The sequence below is a fragment of the Bombus affinis genome, chromosome 18 (assembly GCF_024516045.1).
Source record: "Bombus affinis isolate iyBomAffi1 chromosome 18, iyBomAffi1.2, whole genome shotgun sequence".
Lineage (NCBI taxonomy): Eukaryota > Metazoa > Arthropoda > Insecta > Hymenoptera > Apidae > Bombus > Bombus affinis.
In genome coordinates, this window is record NC_066361.1 from 3,699,357 (window position 1) to 3,724,265 (window position 24,909).

General features: G+C 43.8%; 1 protein-coding gene across 9 annotated transcripts in view; it reads left to right on the top strand.

Annotated features, from left to right (window-relative positions):
- LOC126926627 (homeotic protein antennapedia-like) overlaps positions 1 to 24,721 on the top strand; it is a 155,317-nt gene extending 130,596 nt beyond the window's left edge. For all 9 annotated transcript variants that reach the window (XM_050743039.1, XM_050743044.1, XM_050743035.1 and 6 more), the window contains 2 exons: positions 6,818 to 8,367; positions 19,192 to 24,721. In XM_050743039.1, the coding sequence (XP_050598996.1) occupies positions 7,563 to 8,367; positions 19,192 to 19,445 (1,059 nt within the window). In that variant the 5' untranslated portion in view covers positions 6,818 to 7,562 and the 3' untranslated portion in view covers positions 19,446 to 24,721. The remainder of the gene's footprint in view (positions 1 to 6,817; positions 8,368 to 19,191) is intronic.
- Positions 24,722 to 24,909: the final 188 nt, after the last annotated feature.

The following is a 24,909-nucleotide window of genomic DNA, read 5'->3' on the forward strand; positions in this document are numbered from 1 at the left end:
TATAAGAAATACAATGTTGTACATGATCGTAGCCACTGTAGCTCCGCTACTAATCGCTTTAAGGTATCCGCAGCGACCTTTATCGTAGTTGAAAGAACCTGCCTGCTGCGATACTAAATGTTATCGGATTCCTGGTGAAACACGTTCGCCAGGATGGATTTTGCAATCGGTGGAAGCGCGGGACGGGAACGAGCGGTCAGGTCCGTTCCTCGCGGTCAGCTGACGCGAGACGATGCGAACTCGGTAGGGGAAATGGAATTACGGATGCGGCGTGCGTGGAGAGCGACATAAGCTATTGGGCGGCCGGCTTTTGAGCGGCCTTGCAAACTGGTTTCCTGCAGGCCGACTCGATTATGCTAATCGCATATGCATGTTAGCATTTGGCTGATCCGCTGGCGTGTTGGTTCTCCGTTCACCGGTCCGGCTGTGTGTTCGCGTAAACGATCTCACACACGAATAGAACCGCGATCCTTTTCGATGGAGCAGCGGTGCGCTCGAGAAACCTTGATCGCGGCCACCCTTCAATGCCTACTCGACCTTCCGCCAGCTGGACACCTTCCACCGTGCGTAACGGTATTCTTCGTTGATTTCCCTCGACTATACTTTGACGCTGTCCGTTACTCTTCGTGCAAGGTTTTTCTTGTCGGGGATTTTTCTACGGGATGAAAAGAAATTCGTCTGGATTCAACAACAATAAGTTCATTCGCTTTTTATTCCTGTATACGTTTGGAAAAATGTCGGAATAATTGTTTAGAAAATATAAACATATCTGTGTGTGATTTGAATTTATAAAAATTATAAATCGATGAAGCAGCAAGACCAAAACTTTCTTTTCACTTTTCTATACTTTTCATTCGACAGTTTACGTTTGAAATAAAGAAAAATATGGCGGGTATACGTATATATGAATATGTTCGATTCTTCGAGCAACAGTTCGAGCGATATCACATTTCAGTTGCGAAATATACTAAACTAACGCCGAAGATCGTGGTTAGCCCGATTCAAGATCACATTCCGAGAAAGATCCCGTCGGTGTTTACCACGCGCGAGACGCTCTCGCCGATAATATCAGTCCATTGCATTCCGTTCTATTTACATTTCGTGTGCATTGGGTTTTGCAGATTCATGGGTCGAATCGAGGTGGCAAAGCATCGCGAGAATCAAGAGATGTAGCGATTGCAACACTACCCAGTTATAGCTATCTTGTTCCATCTAATCTCAGTTCTCGACGATTCGTCTCCAACCATACAGAATGAACTGTATATATTGGGTTGGCAACTAAGTTTGTCATTAGTTGGTAATGACAAAATCTGCAATCACTTAGTTACCAACCCAATACGATACATTTTCGACCTTCGCACGAGAAATCGCCTCCTTTTGTCGATACACGCTGTAGTTTTCGAATCGACAGCTTCTTCCATTTGCTCTTGCAACTTATTTTCATAACTGTTTCTTTCTATCGTTCTGAAACGGACAAATAAAGAGGGCGTTGGAGAAATAGTCGTACTATTGGGCTGGCAACTAGGTGATTGCGGATTTTGTCATTAGGTGTGGCAATGACAAAAGCCGCAATCACTTAGTTGCCAATGCGCTTCGTTAATTTCCGATTAAATACGTAGAATAAAAAATAATAAGCAGAAGGTCACCCCATTTGTGAAAAGAGGCTGTAAGAAACAAAATTTGGCGAAACATTAAAATAACTGTTACACGAAGCTTGCATTACAATTTTCAATAAACTCAGCATCTGCTGAATCTTCTACTTTTTGTTTTACGCGAAATAAGATCGACAAGAGCGCGTTTTACTACGCCAATGAACGTTTATCGTCGGCTTTCTCGACTCGATGACTACACATATTCAGGAGGATGGAAGTGATGCAGATTTCGAACCGAGATAAGGGCACGCTCAGACAATTTACTATGTAACAGATACGTTTGTTAGAAAAAAGGTAGCATAATTATTTTATTCGAACTGGTTGGTGGGTTCGAAAACGCGAAGGATTTCTTTCGTTCTCGTCGCGTAACTTCGTAACCAGACTTCGCTAAGCATTTGCTTATTACTAACGCGGTTCGTAAATTAATGACATGCAATTAGTGTTCCCTATGAGACTTTAATTGCGCTGCTACGTCTGTTTCCACACTGCACGATCGATGTAAATATTCATCAACCTCAACGATTTCGCGTACCGATATTTGTAAATTTTGTCCGATCTTTATCTGTTGCAACTTGTTTCTTCTGTGTTAAATTACGTCATATAAAAAAAAAAAAAAAAAAGATCAATCTATAATTAAAGTAAAAAAGTCAGACGCGCGGTTTCAATTATGCTGAAATACTATGTGGGGATATAAAAATTGTAGATAGATAAGTTTATCGTGTAATATCTTTCATCCTCTTTTCCGGTATCAGAACTCGAAGAAAAAATGTCCGATAAATTGTCCGATAAAATGACCGATAAAATCTCTCATTTCGGGAAACTTTGGATAGAAAAGCTCAAATACATTAGCACACATACGTGTACATAATCGCTTTAAAATTTGGAATAAAATAAGATCGAGGAAGTGCTCGATCTTACAAAGTTAAAAGTAAAAAAGGAAAAAAAAAAAATAAAACTTGCCAGAGAAATTAATGCACGCTGCTACGCATATTCATGGAGACTTAAACATTTCTAACACCACCGTTTAGATAGTTTCACACCTATGTATCAAAATTTCAAAAATTCCAACCGAGCCTCGAATTATCGAATATTTTTCGGAACATTCATCAGTCTGTCGTAAATATATTCAACGAAACGAACTTTCCAGCTATTCCACGTGCAAAGCGTTTATCAATAGCTGGATCGGGCGCAGCGGAAGTTGGGAAAAAAGCCGCCACGAGAGCAGCGGGAAACGCGGTGGTCGCAGGGATCCGATCGACGCGGCCGGAACTGGAATGCGCTCTCAAGGTCGTAATTTTATGTTCGCTGTTTTTTTTTCTCCTGGATGGATGGAGAATGAAGAGGCGGCCTGGTCTGGTTCGAGGGTCACCGTTTTACGACCTCGTTTAGTTTACGACTGTTTCGCGGCGTGCGAACGACTGGCACGAGCTACGAGTCCCATAACTGTCAAATCCTGCCACCGTTTATGGTGACCACTGAATCTTCCAGCTGGCCGCGATATTTCGTCGTTTATTCGAACAACGCTGTTTGAACGACCGCGTGAAACTTTCATGGGTCATCGCGCGACTATTTCACCGCTCGATTAGCATTCGTCAGTTTATCGCTCGGATGGCTGGTGGTATCGTGTTTCAACGAGAACGTTTTATTTGTGAAATAGCAGCAGGCAGGCGTTTCTGCTTCATTTTTTCCTTTCTTTCTTTCTTTCTTCATTCTGCTTTACGTTTTATGGCTTCCTGTTGTAAGTCAGAGGAAACGGATATGCCGATGTTGAACATAAAGAAGATGCAGGCGTTTTGCTAATTTAATAAGATTACATAGGTAGCGTGGCAAGCGAAACGGTGGCAGGAATTTTTCTATTTGAATCGAAGATCGGTCGAGTGAGATTTCACCGCAATTGGTACGCCATAGATAGATACGTTATCCGATTTTATTTAAACGTTTTGCGATTGAAACGTGTCGCTGACGCGGACAAGTGGTTATTTTATTCAAACGGATCAATAGCAAAATGTCTCGTGTAAACCGTGCAGCTTGTGAAAGACTACATTTCAATATTCATAGGTTGTACATATGAAAGTAGGATTGAAAAAAAGGAACTTGTTAATAGTTGCATTTGATTTTCATGCTGTATTCGAATAATTACTTGAAAAGAATCAAACGAGTTTATGTGCTCGATGGCTTTTGGAAGAATCGTTGTTCGAGCTAATAGAATGACAACTTCCTTTTACAGCTTGATAACAACGACTAGTAAACAACTGCGAGGGACAAAGAAATTCCCCAGCGAGGAGCCATTTTGTTAACTAGAGGCCATCATAGCTGCCTGACGTCACTTCCATATCCAACTATGGCGTCACGTGACGCTCCACCCTGTTTTCAATCACCTTGGACCCGAACCCACCCAGCTGTCAGACACGCTCCACCCCGTTTTTTCCACTCTTTCTGGCTATCGCCATCGCCATCTGCCGGCAATAATATGAACTTCTTAGAGCTTTAAATGGCTAGCTAGTTTATGCCCTTTCCGGTCGGTGTCACCACCGAATAAAGCTCGATGACCTGAATTCGTGTCCTTGAAAAAGTTACGGCGTCGAAGCAGATTTCGACATCGATAGTCACGCGGAAGAATTTATCTGCCATTTTTCCAGTCATTTCCACCGTTCAGGAAGCGGCTTTCCGTTAAATACGAGTTGCCTCTACGTAATTAAACGCCACTTTCCGACGAGAGAATAGCAAAAACGTTTTCACGGCAAGACAATGCGAACGTTTCCGATAATACCCAGGCGTGACGTTTTCCATTTCAAACGGTTTATTACACGGCTGGCGTAACAGCGATCGCGTTTAATCGCGCCAAAGTAGGAAGCTCTGTGCTAAGCTGCGTTCGAACGAATCTCTTCAAAAGAGGGGAAAAAGACAAAAAAAAAAAAAAAAAAAAAAAAGAAAAAAGAAAAGAAAAGAGAACGAGAAAAGGGAAAAAGAGAAAGAGGATAGCAGACGGAAGCAAAGTGTTACGCGTCGCGTGGTTCCAATGGAAACGAGCCGTAAACCTCGATCGCTGGAAAAGAGGTTGGCGAGGTAGAGAAACGAGAAACAAAAATAACTCGCGCGGCAGAAGGACAATGTTGCTGTTCCGTGGAGGGGAAAGAATACGTAAGGGCGAGCCCGTAAAGCGGGAATTGAGTTAAAATCCTGCGAGAGGTAGAATTTATACGCGATCGAGGCGGGCAGCGGTGCGGGGAGCGCGGCCAGCCGAGTACGGAGCGCATGGAATCGCTATCGGCGGCCATTCATCAATCCGAGGAATCAATACGCTGGAATTAATGAAAGCGCCGCGCGAACAGCGAGCTAGCGGCCGGAATGTTAATCGCGATCGTCCCGCGTCCGACCCATTCCCGTGTACAGCAAACTCCCAAGGGCCCCACCTCCACCCGTAGCCCTTCAACCTGCCACCCCTCCCCTTGCCCTTATCCTTCCCCCCACCTTTCGATCCCCTTGTACATCCGTCCCCGTCTCCCATGCCCGCGTGCTCTCTACCATTACCAATACGACCACCGTGCTGCCCACAATGCCGTCGCACCGTGCATTCTATTCTCTCGTCTGGAATCGCAGCCCTTTTTTTCCTTTTTTATTACTTGCGGAATCTGCGATCGTTCGCTCCTCTCACTCTTCCAACCAATTTGTTCTGTAAATGGCTGGTGTTTGTTCGTTTATAGAAACTGGTTCTAGGAATTGTCTGTTTAATTGTTTAAGGCTATAGTTAGTATAGTAGATGTGCATTCGGACCAACTGGCGTTCTGCTGTATGAAGTACCCGAAAGCCGCAATGCACGCGTTTATAAGTAGATTGCCAGCATTTACGGAAATTTCCATTTCTATCTAACAAGATCTAGGAAGAGATTCATTTTATCCGCTAAATATCATAATAGGTATATTAGTATAGTATATCTTGGATATCTCGCAATGTTACGTGCATTTTTGCATACTTGTAAGAATCTATATACATATTTACTCGTTTTGATGTACGCATTGAATTCAGAACGTCAGTTTATTATTCGAATACTCATTCACTGTAAACATAGCTTAATGCCACGACTGAATTGATAGAAAGCATTCGAAGTAGACGTTTAGAGACTTTATTTGCATACTTCAGGCGAATAGCTTTGATTATGTGCAGAGTGTAGTCATTGCACGAAGGAAGTAGGTTTCTTTGTTATTTATCAGACATTTCAGTCGCGTCAAGTGGTATGAGGCAGTAGGTACACAGACGCGTGATATTCAGGTGGAAGCACTGAGTTAAAAACTAACTTCAGGACGATACCGGTGAAATGACGCACGGTCGGTATAGAAGGTTTCCGGGCCTGATCGGAAGATCGGTCCGGAAGATTGAAGATCCAGCCGATAAAGGACCGACGGATCGTCGATGTTTCGAAATTATTGAGATTACCGGTATTGTCGCGACTTTTCAATCTATCGTTGAATCTATTATTAATTAAACGAACGTTATTGCTATGCGTAATGACTGCCCGTTACTGTTCTTGTATAGAAACGATCTCTTTAATAAAATCAATTTCACTGTATCGGAAATATAATTCTCGTTATCCGGAACTTTGTTTTGGCCGAAGTTCTTAAAAAGAAAGGCAACGCCGCGATTCTAGTTACGTAGTAACTAACGAGTTGCGTGGAATTCATGTCGGCAAGCAGTGCAACAAAAAAATTAGTAGACTTGGGGAGAATCTCGACGAGGCGTTCAGTAGTCGTGTTGCTTAATGGACGGGAATTTTCCAAATTTAACGATCGTTTAGCCCGCCCACACAGAAGGGACAAGCGAGTTTGGCGTCTGGGCGATGGCCGTCACCGTGACGAGCACGTGTGTAACTCGCCTTCTGTCATTTAGAGCAAAACTCACTTCTGTTCGTTCAGTTCGTCGAAAGATCAGCAAACGGAGCTTTTGCCGGCTTCGGCCACTGTTCTAATGGACGAGCTCGTATAAAACACGGTACTTTGAAACTCCAACGAAATTCCAATCTATCTCTATCTGTACTTCTCTTCGATAGAAATAAACTCAAAGTAATAAAATACGGCAATGAAACGAAATTCTGTTTTTTTATTTATATGTTAGAATATTTTAAAATGATGTACGTAAAAATCAATTGAATTATCTTGTTCGTGTTACAGGTGTGGCATAACTTCGTTAGCAGGGTGGACAGAGGAACGGAACGTGTCTGGAGCGGCTTGGCGTTTTGAACGAAGGTACCACACCGAAGAAGAACTCTGATTACCATCTTATCCCCCCCCCCCTCGTGTACAAGTTTTAAACCTGCCCCCTAAATTATCCCCGCAGCTTGATAACTCACGGTTCTGTAGTGCTCCAGTTTCTAGTTTTTCTTTCTATATCGATGAGTCGAGTGTGATAAACGGGCAAAGGAACGGGACAAGAGTATTAAAGAGTATACATAATTTGATGATACGCTAAGTGATTCACGGTGATGTTGGTGTGATACAAAGAGTGTTGCGCGCGCGCGTGTTGTCCGAGAGTGAGTGTGAGGAGGGAGGAATCGCGCCGGAGGGAGGTGATACTATATGTATAAATAATAGAAATTTATTCATGTATATGTAAGGACGTGTGCCAGTGTGTCCGTACGCAGGTATTCGAGTACAAAGAAAGAAGAAGAAGAAGAAGAAGAAGAAAGGAAGAAAAGAAATCCAACTATTAAAAGTGAAGACAAAAAGGAACATATAGTTTGCCAGTACGAAGAGGAAAAGGAAGAAAGTAGGAGAGGAGAGGAGTAGCAGTAGGTGGAGAATAAATAGAAAAGCCTGCCTAACGATCAAAGACTAAGAAACGAAGAAGTGTGAGGACACGTAAGTGAAAAAAAAAGACCGAGGTGGCATTAGAAGGTGGGCCAGGTGGGACAGTAGCATGAGTTCGTACTTCGCGAATTCGTACATCCCGGACCTGCGTAATGGCGGGGTGGAACACCCGCATCAGCATCAGCAGCACTACGGTGCCGCCGTCCAGGTGCCCCAGCAAACGCAGTCGGTACAGCAGCCATCTCAGCAAACCGGGGATCCATGCGATCCTAGTCTCCTACGTCAGGGAGTGCCTGGCCATCACTATGGGGCCGCTGGTAGCCAGCAAGATATGCCTTATCCGAGGTTTCCTCCGTACAATCGGATGGACATGCGGAACGCGACCTATTATCAGCATCAACAGGAGCACGGCAGCATGGACGGGTTGGGTGGTTACAGGTCGACGTCCCCGAGCCCCGGTATGGGCCACATGGGACACACACCGACCCCGAACGGACATCCGTCCACTCCTATTGTCTATGCGAGTTGCAAGCTTCAAGCGGCCGCGGTCGATCATCAGGGTAGCGTACTCGATGGACCGGACAGCCCGCCATTGGTCGAGTCGCAGATGCACCACCAAATGCATTCGCAACATCCTCACATGCAGCCGCAACAGTCACAACATCAACAGCAGCAGCAGCAGCATCAACATCTTCAGGCGCAGCAGCAGCACATGATGTACCAACAGCAACAACAAACGCAGGCGGCGTCGCAACAATCTCAGCCTGGCATGCATCCGCAACAACAACAGCAACCTCAGCAACACCAAGGGGTGGTCACGTCGCCGCTTAGTCAGCAACAGCAGGCCGCTCCTCAAGGTGCGGCCACTGCCAACCTACCAAGTCCGCTCTACCCGTGGATGAGAAGTCAATTCGGTAAGATGGACTTTCAATGTAGATGCTCAAAATGTCTGTTGCGTGCGTTAAAACCGTGCAAAAGTATATACAAATTCACTGATGTCTCTGATGGATATGATATTACTCATATTACTATAATACGCGATGTGCTATATCGAGAATTTGAAGTCTCTTGAAATACACGAAATAGTTTTAGCTGAATGAGAATAATAATCGAATTTAGTGAAAGAAGTTTTCACGGTAAATACTGTCCAGTAGAATCATTCGAGAACGTTACCTGGTCTATAAATTTAAAGGATTAGGAAGGCCAGTAGAGTAGTAAAAATCGAGAAGCAACCATGTTGAATCTTGCATTTGCATGCGAATTACCCTGCTCGTTACCTTTATTTCTAAAATTGTACAATGAACGTTACTTCGAAGCAAAGAATCTTCCTATCTCGGAGTGACAAAAAGAGAAGAAAAAGAAAGAAATAAGAGAAATGTTACATTCGTATAGTCGGAGAGGAGATAATACGTGAGGCGGTTGTCGAAAATAGGCTCAAGGATTTTCCCGCGTGACCAAAAGGTTCGGGTAGAAAGCAAGATTTCTAGAGAGGACGGCAGGTAGTCGGCCGCTTTCAGATTTATGCAACAGTAGGTAAAACTAGACCACATTCGTACGGTTCGCAAGCCAAGATTGGCATAATGTCTCCAGTTTCTAGGTATACCGACATCCCGAGTTATTTATTGCCCTGACCTTTTAGCTCTCGCTGGTTTCACCACACGTAAGCGTATACCTCCCCATAAAAGTTCTCTTGCTGACTGTGCCCGTGTTGGCTCCACGGCTTGGCAGAGTCTCCGCTCATCCACTTTTATTCCCATGATAACTCGCGGCTGCTTGCTTCCACTCAATGGTATGCTGAACTAGTTCGCTTGTTTTCACTCACCTTCCCTCGTCTGTCTAGTTGGACAGGAATCTAGTATATTGAACGGCTACTGCTTCTTCTTTCTAAATAAGTGCTTTCTGCGAAGACGAGGGCAATTTCTATTTAGAATTCGTTCTATTTGACGAAATTCCAGCCTCTTCGTGATCTTTATGAAGCTGAGCGTAATATATTCAAGGGAACAAGAAATACCACCTGCTTTTCAAATATAGGGTTGTAGCGGAAGAAAAGATTTAGGAAATCTGCTGGAGTCGACCGTGACTGCAAAGAATCGCACGGGTAATTTCGGAATAATGAGCTGGGAATTTATGGCAGCAATAACCAAGTGATAATAGCCGTTTTCTTTAACCCAGAGGTATCTGTCCCGGGTTGGGTAAGAGCACAGGTTCCGGCGCTCCACTGTGCTTGCTCTTATTTTCTTCACCCTTCCCCTGATTCTTCAAATCCGAGAAAATGCCGCAACCTTGCAAAGTCAGGCTCCCTCGACCCCTTTTCCTTACTACCTTAGCACGTTCAGTTGCTCGATGAACTCTGTTCAAGTTAAATCTTCGCTTCTTCAACTCGAATTATTGCAAGTACTTACTTACATATATCGACTTTCAAGATGTGAATTTTTTTGCTGCTCTTATAAAATCGTTCACAAGCTGCCACCTGTTCTTTACTGGATATTTTTCACGTAAGTGTAATTCGAATTTTTATACGCTTTTTACTGTTTATTTTTCACATTGGATATGGAGAATGTAATAATCTTACGAAACCATCTCTCGGTTCAATTCGAAAGCTGGTACCAACCTGCTTGATTCGCCGATAAACGGTGTGGTACACGAATGACGAGACTGGTCCATACTCTTCGTTGCCAGTCAAAAGAAGAAAGAGGATCGAGTGCCTGAATCTGCTCACAGATGTCGGCACGCTTAAGTCTTTCCGATGGGTTGTCCAACAATATATGTATTCGTTCTTCGTGGTTTATTTAGTAACCGTATTGATTTCATACTATCTTCGCTATATCTTTTCATAAGTAAACAAAGATGATTCATATGGAAAGCACGATATCCATTTACACCATCTATCCTCGAGCAAATCTTACAGAGAGAATCTTCTATGATCATTTAAAACCAATAAAATATGTAGCTTTGTATCAATAATTCTCTCGGTTTAACCATTATAAACATAGTTCCGTGTTGTATATGTGTATTTCGATTCCACACGATTCCATCCATCGTGTATTTATTAGCCATTCGAAACAAGATCAATCGGCTCTCAGATCAGAGTCGATGTATTCTAACAAACATCCTTCATATCTGGTTTCGATACTAATTCGATCTATGATTATCCACGAGCATTCGTTCTTCTCTGTTTAACGCTGTTCATGAGGTTTGCCACTCGATCGTATTACCCTTACAGGTCTACCAATCATGATAAACCTCATATCAATTTATCTAGCTATCCATTCGTGGCCGTGGTTGCCTGTTTCTTTCCACGTTGCAAAACACCAGCTGAGCTAAGCGTGCTATAAGCAGGACTCCATGAATAATGCATGGCTCAATTTTATAGATGCAGGTGCTCTCCCGGGCATTTGCCCGGTGAAACCGCCGAGATTCCCTGGCACCTTACGCGGGACATTTGCGTTACATAGGTTAGGAAATTCCGGCATAGTTGGCTGGCTCGCGAAACCCCGGCATGCGAGTGCGCATCGGTGTCGTTTACTGCCGAACATCATGAAACGCTTCGTGAACGTGCACAACTTTCATCGTGAAAGCTTCTTCTATATACAATGCCCCTTTGCTTCGCCTTTGATTTCTTACGACGACGATTTTTATTAAATATCCCTAGCCACCTGTCGAGTCACGTGACAGCTTCTGTCGTATTAGCAGTCCTAGTTATTGCATAATTAGCGTTTTTGTTAAAGTATAGAAGGATTCGGAAATACAAATAGTTTACTTTATTTCACACGCAACGGCTATACGTATATATTACACTCTGAAGGCATCGATAACCTACTCGCACGCACGCTTGTTGTCAACCGACTCCTCTAGTCGACCTCTGACGCTTACACACACATTCACATGTACAGTGTAAATGTATCATCTACCTAAGAGTTTTTATTATTCTTCGAAATGCCAATATGTGTTACAATCCACGATAATTCCTGTTCGTTCTGAGAAAAGGTCGACGAAAGTAGCCAAGGCAGTTAAATTGGAAAAGAAAAATATTTGAAAGTGAAATTCATTCAGGCAAATCATTCATTTTCACAATCAGTGTATCTCAAGGAAATTTAACATCTTTGCTAGTAAATATTGTTTTACGTGAAACGTTATGAGCTAGTGTAAATAATGTCCACGATTTCGTTAGCGATTAATAGCTGCGGACGCGAACCATGTTTTCGTTGGAGATACGTAATTCTGTCGACGTTGTAAGTTCTCTTATATGAAGTTTGCGGTTTACGCCGAGACTGAACTTCGGTAAAATTGTTCATTGTCATTCGTATCCTGCATTCGCATGCATGCATGCACTCACATGCATAAACTTTCATTGATTAGCATTTTCTTTTTCAAATTAATTCGCCAAGCAGATAAAATTAGAACCAATTGCGGAGAATGATAGTATTCGGGGTTCGTGATCAAGTTAATTAGCTGGATGGAAAAAGAAAACGCGAAAATTAGCTTGCGCAGGCTTATACGGATTCGACGATCGGTAATTGCGGTGTAACAACTGCAACAGCATACGCGTTATCTCAGTTTATTCCGCGAAACGCATTATCATACGAAAAAATATAATATTTCTTGTAGCCAGGGCCCATGAAACACCATCGCGATACCATAAAAATAACATACAATGAAGTTATAATTCAGAGGTTGCAGGCACCGTGACGTTTCCACCATTCCACCGGATCTTACATTATAAGACAAGCAAATTTTTTATCCTTTTTCGTCATCGTTATTCTTTCGAAATCAAACTCGGAAGGAAATTCTGATTCAACGCTGATCGATTGTAATTATGTGTCGATATTGCGTCGTCGAACGTGGATCCACGTGAATTGGTCGGTTTGATAGAAAGAAAAAGCCTATCGATATCGCTGATGCTTTTAATACGTAAGATAATTGCGATCCTTTTGCCTGAAAAGATTTATGGTATCGAGTTCCTCCGGTTCTGCTTCGTCTCCCCTCCTCCACTTCGTCCCTTTTCTCCCCCTCACAAATAAGCATGCAGCGGTGCAGTTATACATAGGTGTGAGGCTTCCGTTATTGCGTACACGTGTACGTGCTACGAGCGCCACATTTCTTATGTAATCCGAGCACTGACACGAATGCTTAGCGGACGAACAAAGTACCACGGCGAAGAAACCGCACTACCGTCGAATTAATCGCGCGAAATATCTACGTAAATGGCCAATAACCCGTGCGCGTAATGAGGAATTAAAATGGCCCCTACTCCGCTCCCTGCCTCGTTTTATTTCTCCTTTTTCCTCCCACCATTTTTTTTTCTTTTTTTTTTTCATACGACCTGGCTAATTGAGGGCGCAGATTTATAGACTGGACACCGTTTGTTCATCGAGGCACGTGGCCGCGTTTATCTTTATCTTTACCAGATATTAGCGCGTATCTTTTAGTTATTTGTTTTTTTACGGGTTCCTAACCTCTTCTCGTTTTTTCACCTTATCTTCCTATGTATAGTGGATTTCGATACATAGCAGCGCTGTGATTTTTTAAATTGAGTATATAGCAGCCTTAACTGCGGGCTACTCGCGATGCAGATATTTCACGTTTATCGCGTTGTAAGATATATTCGGGTATTATTATTCCATCAAACTAGCCCTATTTTTGCACGGCCAGTTTACTATCACGCAATTACACGTTACGTTTTGTTCTACAAAATAAAACGTCAGACGCTTACGGTAGTAATAATCTACTCTCCAAGTTGAGGTTAGGAAAATCTGCAACGCGCCATCTAAATGGAAGAGCGCGTGTGGCGATAAAAATTCTTTCGCTTTTTCGTTCAAAATGAAATTTTCATTTAAAAAAAGCACAATTAGTTCGAACTTCGATGCTTTCTTGCTCAAAGATATCCGAAAGAACGCACGAGGGTTAAGCGCAACCGCTCAACACCTGTAACCCTTTTCCCCCGATATGTGGGAAAGATAAAAAAAAGTCCCTAGATACCATGTGGCAGGCGTAGAGTTTTAATCTGCGTCTGTGCTGGCGGGGGTCGTGGCGATCAACATTCACATCTCGGAACGCGTTTCGTTCTAGTTCGCGTAGTGTCAGACACCAGAGATTGGTGTCCGAAACGATGGCGGCTTCGTGAGATATTCAAAAAGAGATGGAACCCAAAGAGGCAAGAGAGGAGGAGCGTCGAGGAAATGACGTGAGGTCGAGAGACAGAAAAGGAGAAGGCGAAGGAACGTGGTATACTATGAAACAGAGAGGGAGCAAGTCGACCGGAGGAGGGCGTAGAAAACGTTGACGATGATGGATGAGGCCACAGAAATCCTATGTCCGTTTGCTTTTTGGGCCGCCGCCATAAACTCCTGAGACAACTATGGACGATAGCCGTTGGGATATGGGCTGTCTCACCTATCGAGCCTGCAAATGTGTGGAAATTGGGGCGAAAAGGGTGTAAATCAATGATCTTCTTACGCGTATGAACTATAGTTCTTTTTCTACGATCGCTGGGAAGAGCTCTTAAAATTCTGGAAATTTAATATCAAGCAGGAATTTAATATCGGTTAAGAATTCCAGATTTTTAACATATTTGCTTCAGTCGTTATTCCTTATCCGTAAGATAACGCGTTAAGACACTCCCAGTTTCAATATATTCGCTTCATTTGTCATTGCTAATTCTCCAGATAACACATTCTCTGTGGTGAATTTTAAGATTCCCAGTTATCTCAAACCTTATCATCGTCTCTAGTTTCTCTGCGATAACTCGATGCATGAGCAGATGTAAACAAAGGGGCTGAGGGGACGATCGTAGATAAAGTAGAACACAACCAGCAAATCCAATAATTTTCTCTACAGATGCATACGTCGCATCGGGCCCATTCTCGCTGCTCATTATCTCGACCTTCTGGCGCTCTCCTCGGGGCTCTCAGACTGCGTCTCCTCGTCCGGTTCTGTCTGTTCGTCTGCGGTCGAAAGGCAAAAAAAAAAAGAAGAGAAAAAAAGAAGAAGGTGAAGGAGAAGAGGGAAGGCCTGCTATCAGATACTCCGCTCTCCTCGAGGGCTTCTAAGACCCCTCTATGAGTGTCAGTCGACTTGACGTTCTTCTTACTCCGGCGGCGACTTCTGTTGAATTCCTTTTTCTCTCTCGTCCTTTGCGAGTGACGCTGCGCAGGTGGCTGTTCCAAGCTTACGATGCTTCCACTTGGTCCAGTTTCCTCAAACGAGAACAATCGCGTCCAGCTTGCAGAGGAAACTAAACCGCAGTGATCGCAGTGGATAGGGCGAGCTGTCTCTGTTCTTGAAATATTTTCCTGTTCATCGACGATTACCAAAGACGCGTGCAACGTCCATGGCTTTGTTTTTAGATCGCAGATGCAGGAAGTTGGCGAAGCTTGGAACGCGACCCCGCGGGTACCCGCGCCGATGCATAAACAACCGACGAAATTCCTGAACGAAGTTTGTCTTGACTGCGTGGCGCGACCCCTACGCTCGGGCCGCGCTGCCTGCCGGTCCTTTTGCCGGGGAAAAAACGTCGCCTCCCCCCTTCGGGCGAAGAAAGTTCAACGAAAACAACGTGACATAAAGCAGCCTAGGACGGAAATACAAAAAGCAAGACGGATTGCCGGGCTTAAAATATATGGAGAGTCAGACAGAGTTGGGCAACCGGCTGCAAGTTCGATCACGTGTTCAGGATTAAAGAGACGCGCGCTATTTCGACGCGAACGTTCAGCAGTTTCTGTATTTCGCTCGAAATCCGCCAACGTGTTTAGGCAATATTTTTCCCACCTATTACAACATACTAACGGCAACAGAGTTGAATGAATCGGACCAAGGCGACTGAATCTTCGGGATACCCGTTCTGAAAGGTTTTCCAAGGTGGTTCACCGGATTCCACGCAATTAATCTGAACCTCTGTCAGCGACGTGGACCGGTCATATAATCCGAGAGGCTGGTGTAGCGAGAGTGCCGCGTAGGGAGGCAGGAGAGAGGGCGAGCGATAAAATTAATGGGATATCTAGGGTATCTAATCGAAGAGCATTTCAAGGCCTGGCCTTAAGGTGGCCACGTAAAGCTTAGCTTAATTGGGCAGCGAGTGGTGGCCGCGCCTTATTAGCGGGTTACAACATCCGGCTAGCTGTTCATCTGAAAAGTCCTGCATGTATCCTGCGGCGGGTCTGAAAGACCAGTCGGTCCGCAGAGAAGCGACAGAGAAAGAGAGGACAAAGAGAGAGAAAGAGAGAAGCGGAGCAACTAGCCTATAATAAGCCGTACGGTTGTGTACGTTCTGTTCTGTTCCGTTCCGTTCCTTCATGCTGCGCCAGTGAAGGCAGACCCATAAATCTCTCGGGCATACTCCAGGGGACATTTGATCCTTGCGTAACCCAACGCCGTTAATTTATTGCCCCGCGTTTAAAGTCACCTCCGTCCGCGAGAGAGCAACGGCTACGCCGCCATCAGAACGCCGGTTCAGCATAAACCGACGGTTGTGGCTAGCTTTTCTTGTTATCGACCTCTTTAACACGCCCTACACTTTGCTTCGTTCGCAACATCCATCCTTCGATCGAGAAAAAATTCCTGTTCGCGGCGTCGTTGTATCGGAATCGAGGTTGCCCACACCTACCGAGACCTTGCGATACAGCGTTGTTTCAGCTGTTCGCTGTTCTTCCTTCTCGCGGTATTCCATTAGCAAAGAAAATCTCACACCCTCGCTATCTACATCGTGTTTCCCACGACGCGTTCCTACAATGAAAACGCCATTAATTTCTTTTCAGCCGGCCAGAATGTATACCGGTGATTAATTCGCCGGTGATGTTGCGCCCTGATAACGCTTTCACACCGTTTTCCAGGCACTCGGTTGCGCCAATACAATTCAAGCATTTAGTATCGCACCTTACGTTTCATACGCTCGTTCGAAGAAGAGGAAAAAGCAAAGGAAATGTTCATCGAACATTTTACAGGATAATTCGACTGTAGACTGTCGTGGCTTCTATCTGTTCGCTAAAACTACTGTTTAGGTTCTTATATCGTCTGCTGTAATTTGTCACGTGGTCGCTATGAACGTGTATTCTTATCCTTAGCACGTGAACTTCCTCTTGTGTTTCACTCCAACGTATTTCCCTTGTCCTTGCAGGTCGAAAATTCGAATAGCCCGTTTTCCATAAGTTACAAGTTTCCATAAGTTTACAAGGCGATTAAAGTTTCTGTTCGCGTTGGCCATCGGACGTCTGTTTAATTAAGCTCGCATGTTGGACGCATGGCGAGAAAAAGCCCGACGTCTAATTCAGCGGGTGGACAGGGCCTAATCAAGATTCGAGTCCTCGCCGCTGGAATCGATCGACTTGGAAACAGACAGCTGCATACGTAAGTCGAGAGGATATTGCCGATGTCCTTGCGCTGTCTTGTTGTTAGGATAATAGTTATCGTTCGTTTCTGATTGTAGCATTTGCATGGCATTATAATATCGTCGCTATCTGCTTTATTATGAATACTCTTCAATTTCCAATGTATCCACGCTAATGACAAATTATTCTTGAACCGAGAGAAGATCCTCTTCTACTATTTGGCGTTCTTCGTTATAGAAGTCTGATTGGTCGATCTACGTCGTATGTATTGCCCTCTATGGCATACGCTAGCCACGTGAACGTTGAGGATTCTCTTGCAATTAGGCAATGAGAGTGTTATCGATAAAGAGGCACGAACTAATCGGCACGGAGCAGCTCGAGCGTGACTCGACACCGTTTCATTATTCCGTGAACGCTTTGATGATCTTCTGGGTTAGACGGCGTACACCGTCTTCAAGAGGCACCTTCATTAACCGGCTGACGAATGAACATTAATAAGCCGGGCTTCCAAGTGGAGGCGCGTTCGCGCGCGACTCATCAGCCTCTTTGATGAAACCCGAGATCTATGTTTATCCCGGGCATCCTTTGATTGGCTGGCTAGGACTCCAATTTTGCGGTTTTGAACACGGCACGGCGTACAAACTCGTCGCTGATTGCCCCAGCGTCTGTAAATTGGGCATCAAAGAATGTAGGTAATATTAGAAAGTTTAATTCTAATGTATTTTTAAAAGCGCAGTTTACTCCGGCTGCTGAAGGATTCCAGCAAAAACTGTAGGCTGTGATGCTGAGTAATTGTTCGCCAACAGGCAGCGAATCAGAGGAAGCTAGGCGAAATGGTTAAAAGTTATAAGAAAACGCTAGAGATTGGTATGTTGTTAATTTGAGAGCGTAGCCCGAGGGAGAGAGAAAGAAAAGGAGGAGAGGGCATGTTCCCAGAGTTTCTCTCCTTCCCTTGGCGCGCTGCTCTTCGTCCGGTCGAGCAACGCTTGGAACCCTCCAAGAGAAGAGAAGAGAATCTCCTCTTTCTCTCTCGCTGTGGAGGAGAGTCGCCATCCGTCTTCATCGGCCGACAGCGCGACGGGCGGCGTTTGCCTCGAATGCTCACCAAGGAGTTTTCTTCTTCTTCTTCTACTCCTCCTCGTACTCCACCTCCTCCTCCTCCTCTTCCTTCTTCTCGCTGCTGCTCATCCCTTCGCCCCCTCTTCTTTTTTCTCTCCCTCGTACCACTCTGAAATATTCTCCTTTTGCCCTCTTGCACTCGTGTGGCAACAGCTAACCTAACCCTTTGAGATTATGTCTGGTGAGAGAGTATGCATACACATATACCTGGCCACCGCGCAAGTACCAATATAAACACGGACACGCGGTCCCAGACGTTGCTTCCATACACAGAGTCCAGCTGGTTTTCTGTGTACGTCCGCGCTTCTCCCTTTCCCTTGCTCCCTTGGCAAGTACAATTAATATTCTTGTTCGGGATTCGTGTACCGCCACACCGAGCGCAGATCATGTCACGGATATCTGTAAGGTATCTATCATACGCGGAACTGCGCCTACGAACCGGCGGCCGAGAGCTTTTTCTTCCTTGGACAGACATTTTTGTTTCGTCCCGAGCCCGTAAAAACTTTCCCGCGTGCCGAAGCAGGTTGCAGGCCGTGGCGTTCATTAAATATCTCAGATTGCGGCCTCGAGCTCTCCCTGCCGAGTATACGCGCCTCTAACCAAGCCTCCGTGTCTCCCATCATCCTCTTTCCCTATGCCATGGCTATTTCCAATGGATCGGGATGTCGCTGAACGCCAGAATTCGGCAATTCTTCTATTGTCTTTCTCTTTCTTGAGTTTTTCTTTAGGATTACACTGGAACAAATGTCGACAGTGCAGAAGTTATTCTTATACCGAGTTGGAATCGTTCTGAAGAGGTTAGGATCAGACTGTATAGTTATCAAGTTACTCGGTAGCAGGATAATTAAGAAACGAAACTAGTTCCAGTGATCGGATCACATTGGTATTGGCTTACAGTGGTCTACTTACGTTTTAGCGAGAAACCAAGTTTCTTGGAACGACGTCGAAATTAGAGCGCGCATAATGCTCGAGTATTATGCGAGCAGTTTTGAAACCACAGTACGTTTCAAGGGTAATTCGCTTGCACATGCGTCCGCGCAGTGTCTGTGAAATAAAGAGGAGGAATAAAAAAGAAGACAAGTTACGGGGGTTACATGTAACGTAGGATCGATCGTAGGATCAAGGACGCGAGTTGGTCTACATCGAACCTGCTCGTAAGAGACCTGGCGGTGAAGGAAACGGACGCGTAGCCTCGATTCACGCCAGATCTCTGACGAGTATATATTCGTAGCCAGGGAAAAAGGAGGAGAAACGCGAGACTAACGAGGAATCCGCGCGGTGATTTCCATGTTTCAGAGAGGAAACGAGGCCGGCAAACGTACACCCGATACCAAACCCTCGAGCTGGAGAAGGAGTTCCACTTCAACCGATACCTGACCAGGCGGCGGCGCATCGAGATCGCGCACGCACTCTGCCTGACGGAACGGCAAATCAAAATCTGGTTCCAAAACAGACGGATGAAATGGAAGAAGGAGAACAAGACGAAGGGCGAACCGGGCTCGGGCGACGGCGACACTGAAATCTCGCCGCAGACATCGCCGCAGGGTTGAGAGATCCCCGAGGAGTGGAACTTCCAAAGAGGTCTCATCTCTCTCAGGGTCGTTAATACCTTGTTTCCAGCACTACCTCCTCCCCCTACACATACATACACATATAAACACATCTGCCCCTACCAGCCCCGTCAGGTCCCCATGCTAGCCCCGCCGCCCCCCCTCCCCCCATGCAAGCCCCGATACATCTCCAAATATCAAAGCCCCCAAAACACCCACACGCCCAGCCCACCCCAAGCCAACCCACCATCACCCCACTCATACAGCAATGACGCTTATTTTGTCGTGTTAATCAAGTTGCTCGTACCAAAAAAGGAGAGGACAACGTAAGAGGGATAAACGGGATAGAGACGATCGTGGAAGAGAAATGGACGTTGCCGACAGTGTGGATAGAAGTGAAGACGTGAACAGAACGATGACAAAGGGATGAAAGGATAAGGAGCGAGATTGCGCGCGCCAGACAGAGCTGAAAAGAGAAGGAGAGGGTAGGAGAAGAGAAGGAGGGAAGGGAATGCGAGATAAGGCGAGGAGGTTCGAGTGGAAAAAAAGGTGCAGAGGGGACATGGAACGAAGGAAGAGGAAGGAAAGGGAACCGGACGCACGAACGAGTCGGATGAAGATTTATAGGGACGCGCGATCTTCTAATAATCACGTAGTAGAATGTCGAAGAAAACGGAGAAGAGCGAGAGGAATTGGATCGGATCGGAGGAAAACTGGATCACATGCTAATCAGAACCGCGTTAACCTCTATTACATTTAATCGAATGTAATTGTACTAAAGCCTATAATGCTAGAGATAATTTGGCAGAGAAAGAACGACAGAGAGAGAGAGAGAGAGAGAGAGAGAGAGAGAATGTGCGTGAGTGTGTGGTAAAAAAGGAGCGAGAATGAGCGAGAAAGAGAGGAACAAATATAAGTACTTTAAAACGCGAGTGTCATGAAAGTTACGAATCGGTCCTTGTAATTGTATAGTAGAGTATGAATGTGCGCCTGTGAAGACGTGTAAAGTGATATATATATATATATGTGTGTGTGTATATGTATATATATATGTGTGTATATATATATACATATAAATATATAAATATATATATATAAAAGAAGCAAAGAGAGCGAAAGTGCGAGGTATGCAAATTTTATCGAGCGAATGAGAATGATGAGCGATGACGAGCGATATGGTCGTACGGATCCAGCGATGGTGAATGTTTCATGGATTAAACGTTGTATTCGCGTGGAAAAAAAATTATCCGTTAGGAAAACGTTTTATTATTTATTCTCTTACACGTCGTACATGCGTAGAGTTCGTAGTGCGGTTAGGTCGTAAAAAGAAAGAAAACACTAGCGGAAAAAGGACGGTCGTCCAGTCGTGTCTCTATTTAGCGAGTAGATGAACGGTTTAGTGTTCTTTAGAAGATCGTTTAGATAGGTTTTTCTCTATAATACCGCGGTGGCTCAGCGAGGGTTATTTAGTAATCGCGAACGTGCCAAGTGTGATCTTCGAATGTGTGTTTCTCCAGTGCCGGGAGGATTCGATATGGAAATGCGGAGACGAAGAGGGAACGGAACGCAGAGGAAGTTCCGGTAGAACGGCTGCACACTTAACGTTATCTCTGGTTAAAGAACGAAGGTTGCGAATGAATTAAACAGAGAGGACGGAGCGAAGGAGAAAAATCAATGCGATATTCGATTACGTTGTCGTGAAGCCAGTGAAATATCAGTGTGTGCTTGTAACGCAATCCGTTGAATTCCAGTGATATTACGGTGATCCATCGGATCTGTCGATTTGCCAGTAGTCTTGGCCAATCACGAATACGTCGAACGAAACGGGGGATCCTTTTCTCCGGAAAGTGTGCTGATCGAATGAATGAAAACAGTGCTGTTAGGAGTGCGCAGGCCTCCACCGGAGCAGAATCCAATCGACTTGACATTTCTTCATCAGTGTCGTCGTAAGGTCAGTTAAAAAATTCTATGCTTACTCGCACTTTAGTGTATGTATGTTTTTGTCCCGTCATTATTGCAATTTTTTCCTCTTTAAGCGTTCCGTCATTCTCTTCCAACTGTTTTTTCTTTTACAACTATTATCTCGAGTTTATTCTTTCGATCGCATACTGCTTGAAGAACATGTCAAAATGAACCATCTTTGTTTATTCTCGTCGGGTGCGTAGCTAAAAGATTACGGGTAATATATCGCTGTGTATTATAATTATACATTTTTTTTTTTTTTGCAAGCAAAAATACCGCGGCTACTTGAGTAAAAAGGTGTTTCCCAACAGTCCGGACCGATTGTGTCAACAGACAAATTAGCTTTCTTGTCATAAATATACTTTTTACTGCTTATCTTATATTCAAGATATTCAAATTGCATTTCGATTTAAAGGAGAGATTTATAATGTTTACCATTCGAATACATTACAATATACTTAAGAAAATCGCGCATTTTGTTGCAAACACCTTTCATCAACGTAGATGACGCGTCCGACTATTTTAAAAAAACGTTTTGCGTATTTACGCAACAGTATTTGCGTTCGCCTTGTAAATATTCGAAGCAACGGTGAAAAAATGTAATTCTTATCAGATAGATCCTTGATAGAAGCAAAATTCGAGGGATCTTCAGGGGCGAGTGACCATTAAAAATTTACTACTGCTCCGCGAGATACGAGGCCAAGTTACCAAGTGATGTAATTCGTAACATATTTTTGGAATAGGATGCTTTCGGCATGAAACCGCTTGGCACCTTAACAGCGATTCTAGAAAGCAGAGTTGTCGATCGAAAACGTTATCCTTAATTCAAAGCATCCATCTTTCTTCCAAGTAAAAAAGATATTCAAAAAGAGCAGAAAAGTTTCTTCAAAAGACTGTACCCTTCGTGTTTATCGTATGTTCAATCAAAATTTTCATTCGTGCATATCTAAAGAAATTATTCTTCTGAAACAAAGATACAACATCAAAATGGCTTTTTCGTTTATTTGCAAGCAAGTAAAACGATTTTCAAATGAAATTTAATAGACTTTTTATCCTTTCAGTTTTGTTATTAATGCACGGTCACTAGTCACATGTTTGAACGCATGTCCACTGTGACCCCAGTTTTCTTTCCTTGCATGTTTGTTGAAATGTAAAACGAGTCTATTCAAATCTTCGCGCCAATAGAAACTGCGTTAAGTGTGCCAAGCAGTGGCCAAACGCACCATCTGTCCGGGCCGGTCGATAAAAATGCTTGCGATCGATGACTGATCGATAACGCCGGATCGTGACCTGGCCGATGACATCATCGTGTCTACCTATCGGGCCGAGGACACGTCGGAGAACTCTGCCGCGGCGAATTCTTGTGCTGTGTTGTAAAACTTAGATTGACATAATTTAGTTTATACCTTGTATACACGCAATTTAATGATATACGTAATAAACGATAATTAACGAATACGTAATAATGTATAAACGATGACGACGATGAAAAGGCGGTATTTAAATGAAATGGACAAAAACAGAAAACGATAAAAAAAGAGAGGGGGAAGGTAAAGAAGAATATAAATGTACATAGGAGGAAATAATCTGGGGATTTCGCGAAATCTCGTTTACATGTAGATCGCACGGGTTCGAAGAATGTTCCCGTGGGACGCGGAACGATGTCCCGCGAACTTTCTTCCGGCCCGTCCTCGCATTAATGGGGAAAAATAAAAAGGAGAAACGATCATGAAAAAGAAAAAAAAAAATGGAAAAAAATTGGAGATATATGAAACTGATATACGTAATACATGGTCCAGCTCGCGCACGCGCATCGATTGGGCACCGGCCGGCCTTTCTTTCTCGAGAGATTTATTTATATATAACTTTTTGTCCTTGAGGAGCAACGAACTGTGAAAAACGGAAGATCGTCGACGATCGCTCGCTGTCTTTTGCGGACGATTATTCTTTTTTCGGGGGGAAGCGTGGAAACCCGTATGTTTACGGTCAGAGGTCGTGATTCTAAATTGCTCGGGCAAATTGGCGTCAATTAAGCTCGATAGCCCGTTGAGGGCCTCCGCGTCGTTGTCGGTATATATGGGTTTTCGTGAAAGTTTTAACGAAAGAGGAACACCGGCGATAAATAACGAATCTTTGATTCTTGTTCTGATCTACTTACCTCGAATTATTACATATTCTTTTTACCTTTATGTCATTTCGTTGTTTAATTATGTCCAGGTCAAGTAGTCGTGTATAGTTTTGCGGGTTAGGATAGGATTATCTTTGCCTTGTCGTTTACATCGAAAGATATTTATAAGAAGATATTTATATACACTATTGTGTTTGTTATTGCGTTTAACGCAAACTGTCGCACTTTATTTGTTTAATCATTAAATATTTTCAAAACATATTTATAGTATATGTACATGCAACTGTCAACCATGAATATTTTTGTTTCGCCGTTTTCTCACCAGTAGCTCTGTCTGTCAATCGATATCGATTTCGATTAGTTGTTCTTTGTCATTCGATTCAGTTTTCGACTCGCACGTCGCGTTGGTTAGCAAATCTTCTTCCTTTATTGTCGAAAAATAAAGCGTCTCCTTCTGTGTTGTCGATCACAATGTTTACGATAAATCGATTAATCTCATATCATTTGGATATTGTTTTTGCGCGTTTCGCGGTAGATAAGTGAGACATGTGTTAATTCTGACTGCATTAATCAGTGATACCATCTATGTAGGCCAGGTAATGGCCGGCATTGAAGCGTAGGGTGCGGCTTTCGAGACAAAGGAGGTATTTATTACTCTTGCATCATAGTATCAACTGTTACGACACGGTGGTCAACAGTGCAGGCGAAATTTCACGCATAAATGCCTGCTTGACAAACCGTTTTCGCAGAGACTTCTCGCCGGGCACTACATAGGTTAGCTACATTAATTCTCGTTGAATGTTTAGTTGATTGGCAAAAACACGTTCACATTGTTGTGTCTCAATTCATGGTAGCATATGTTCATAGCAGTAGGTCAAATCAATCGATCAGAAATTTTCTTATTACCGTTCTTGCTTACTCAAGGTCCTGCTGGGTGTGTAGGAACAAGAAAAATTTGTTTGGTCTTTATTGGTAAATTTATCACCGGTATTTCTCTTTCCAACGATCATTCGTGACACGTGGAAAAACAGAATTGTGCAATAATTACGCGTCACCGTTCAACGCACGCATTACTCAGTGTTCTATATTTATTTAATCACTCATAGTTTAGGTAAAATGCAATTTTGGACGAAAGAGATGAACACAAAGATTTTTCTAAAAAAAAAAAAAAAAAGAGAAAAGAAAATCAGTGAACGTTATGAAGTTTGTTACATGCCGCGAGCGATCGCCGTGAACGCCAGTTTAGCTTAAAGTGAAAATTTTGTATCCATCGGATAGCGAACACACACTACTACTTATATAGAGTAAATATATATGTATAAATGCGGCAAAAAAAGAGAGATAAGGCGGAAAAGTGAATTCCTAGCGTTAACT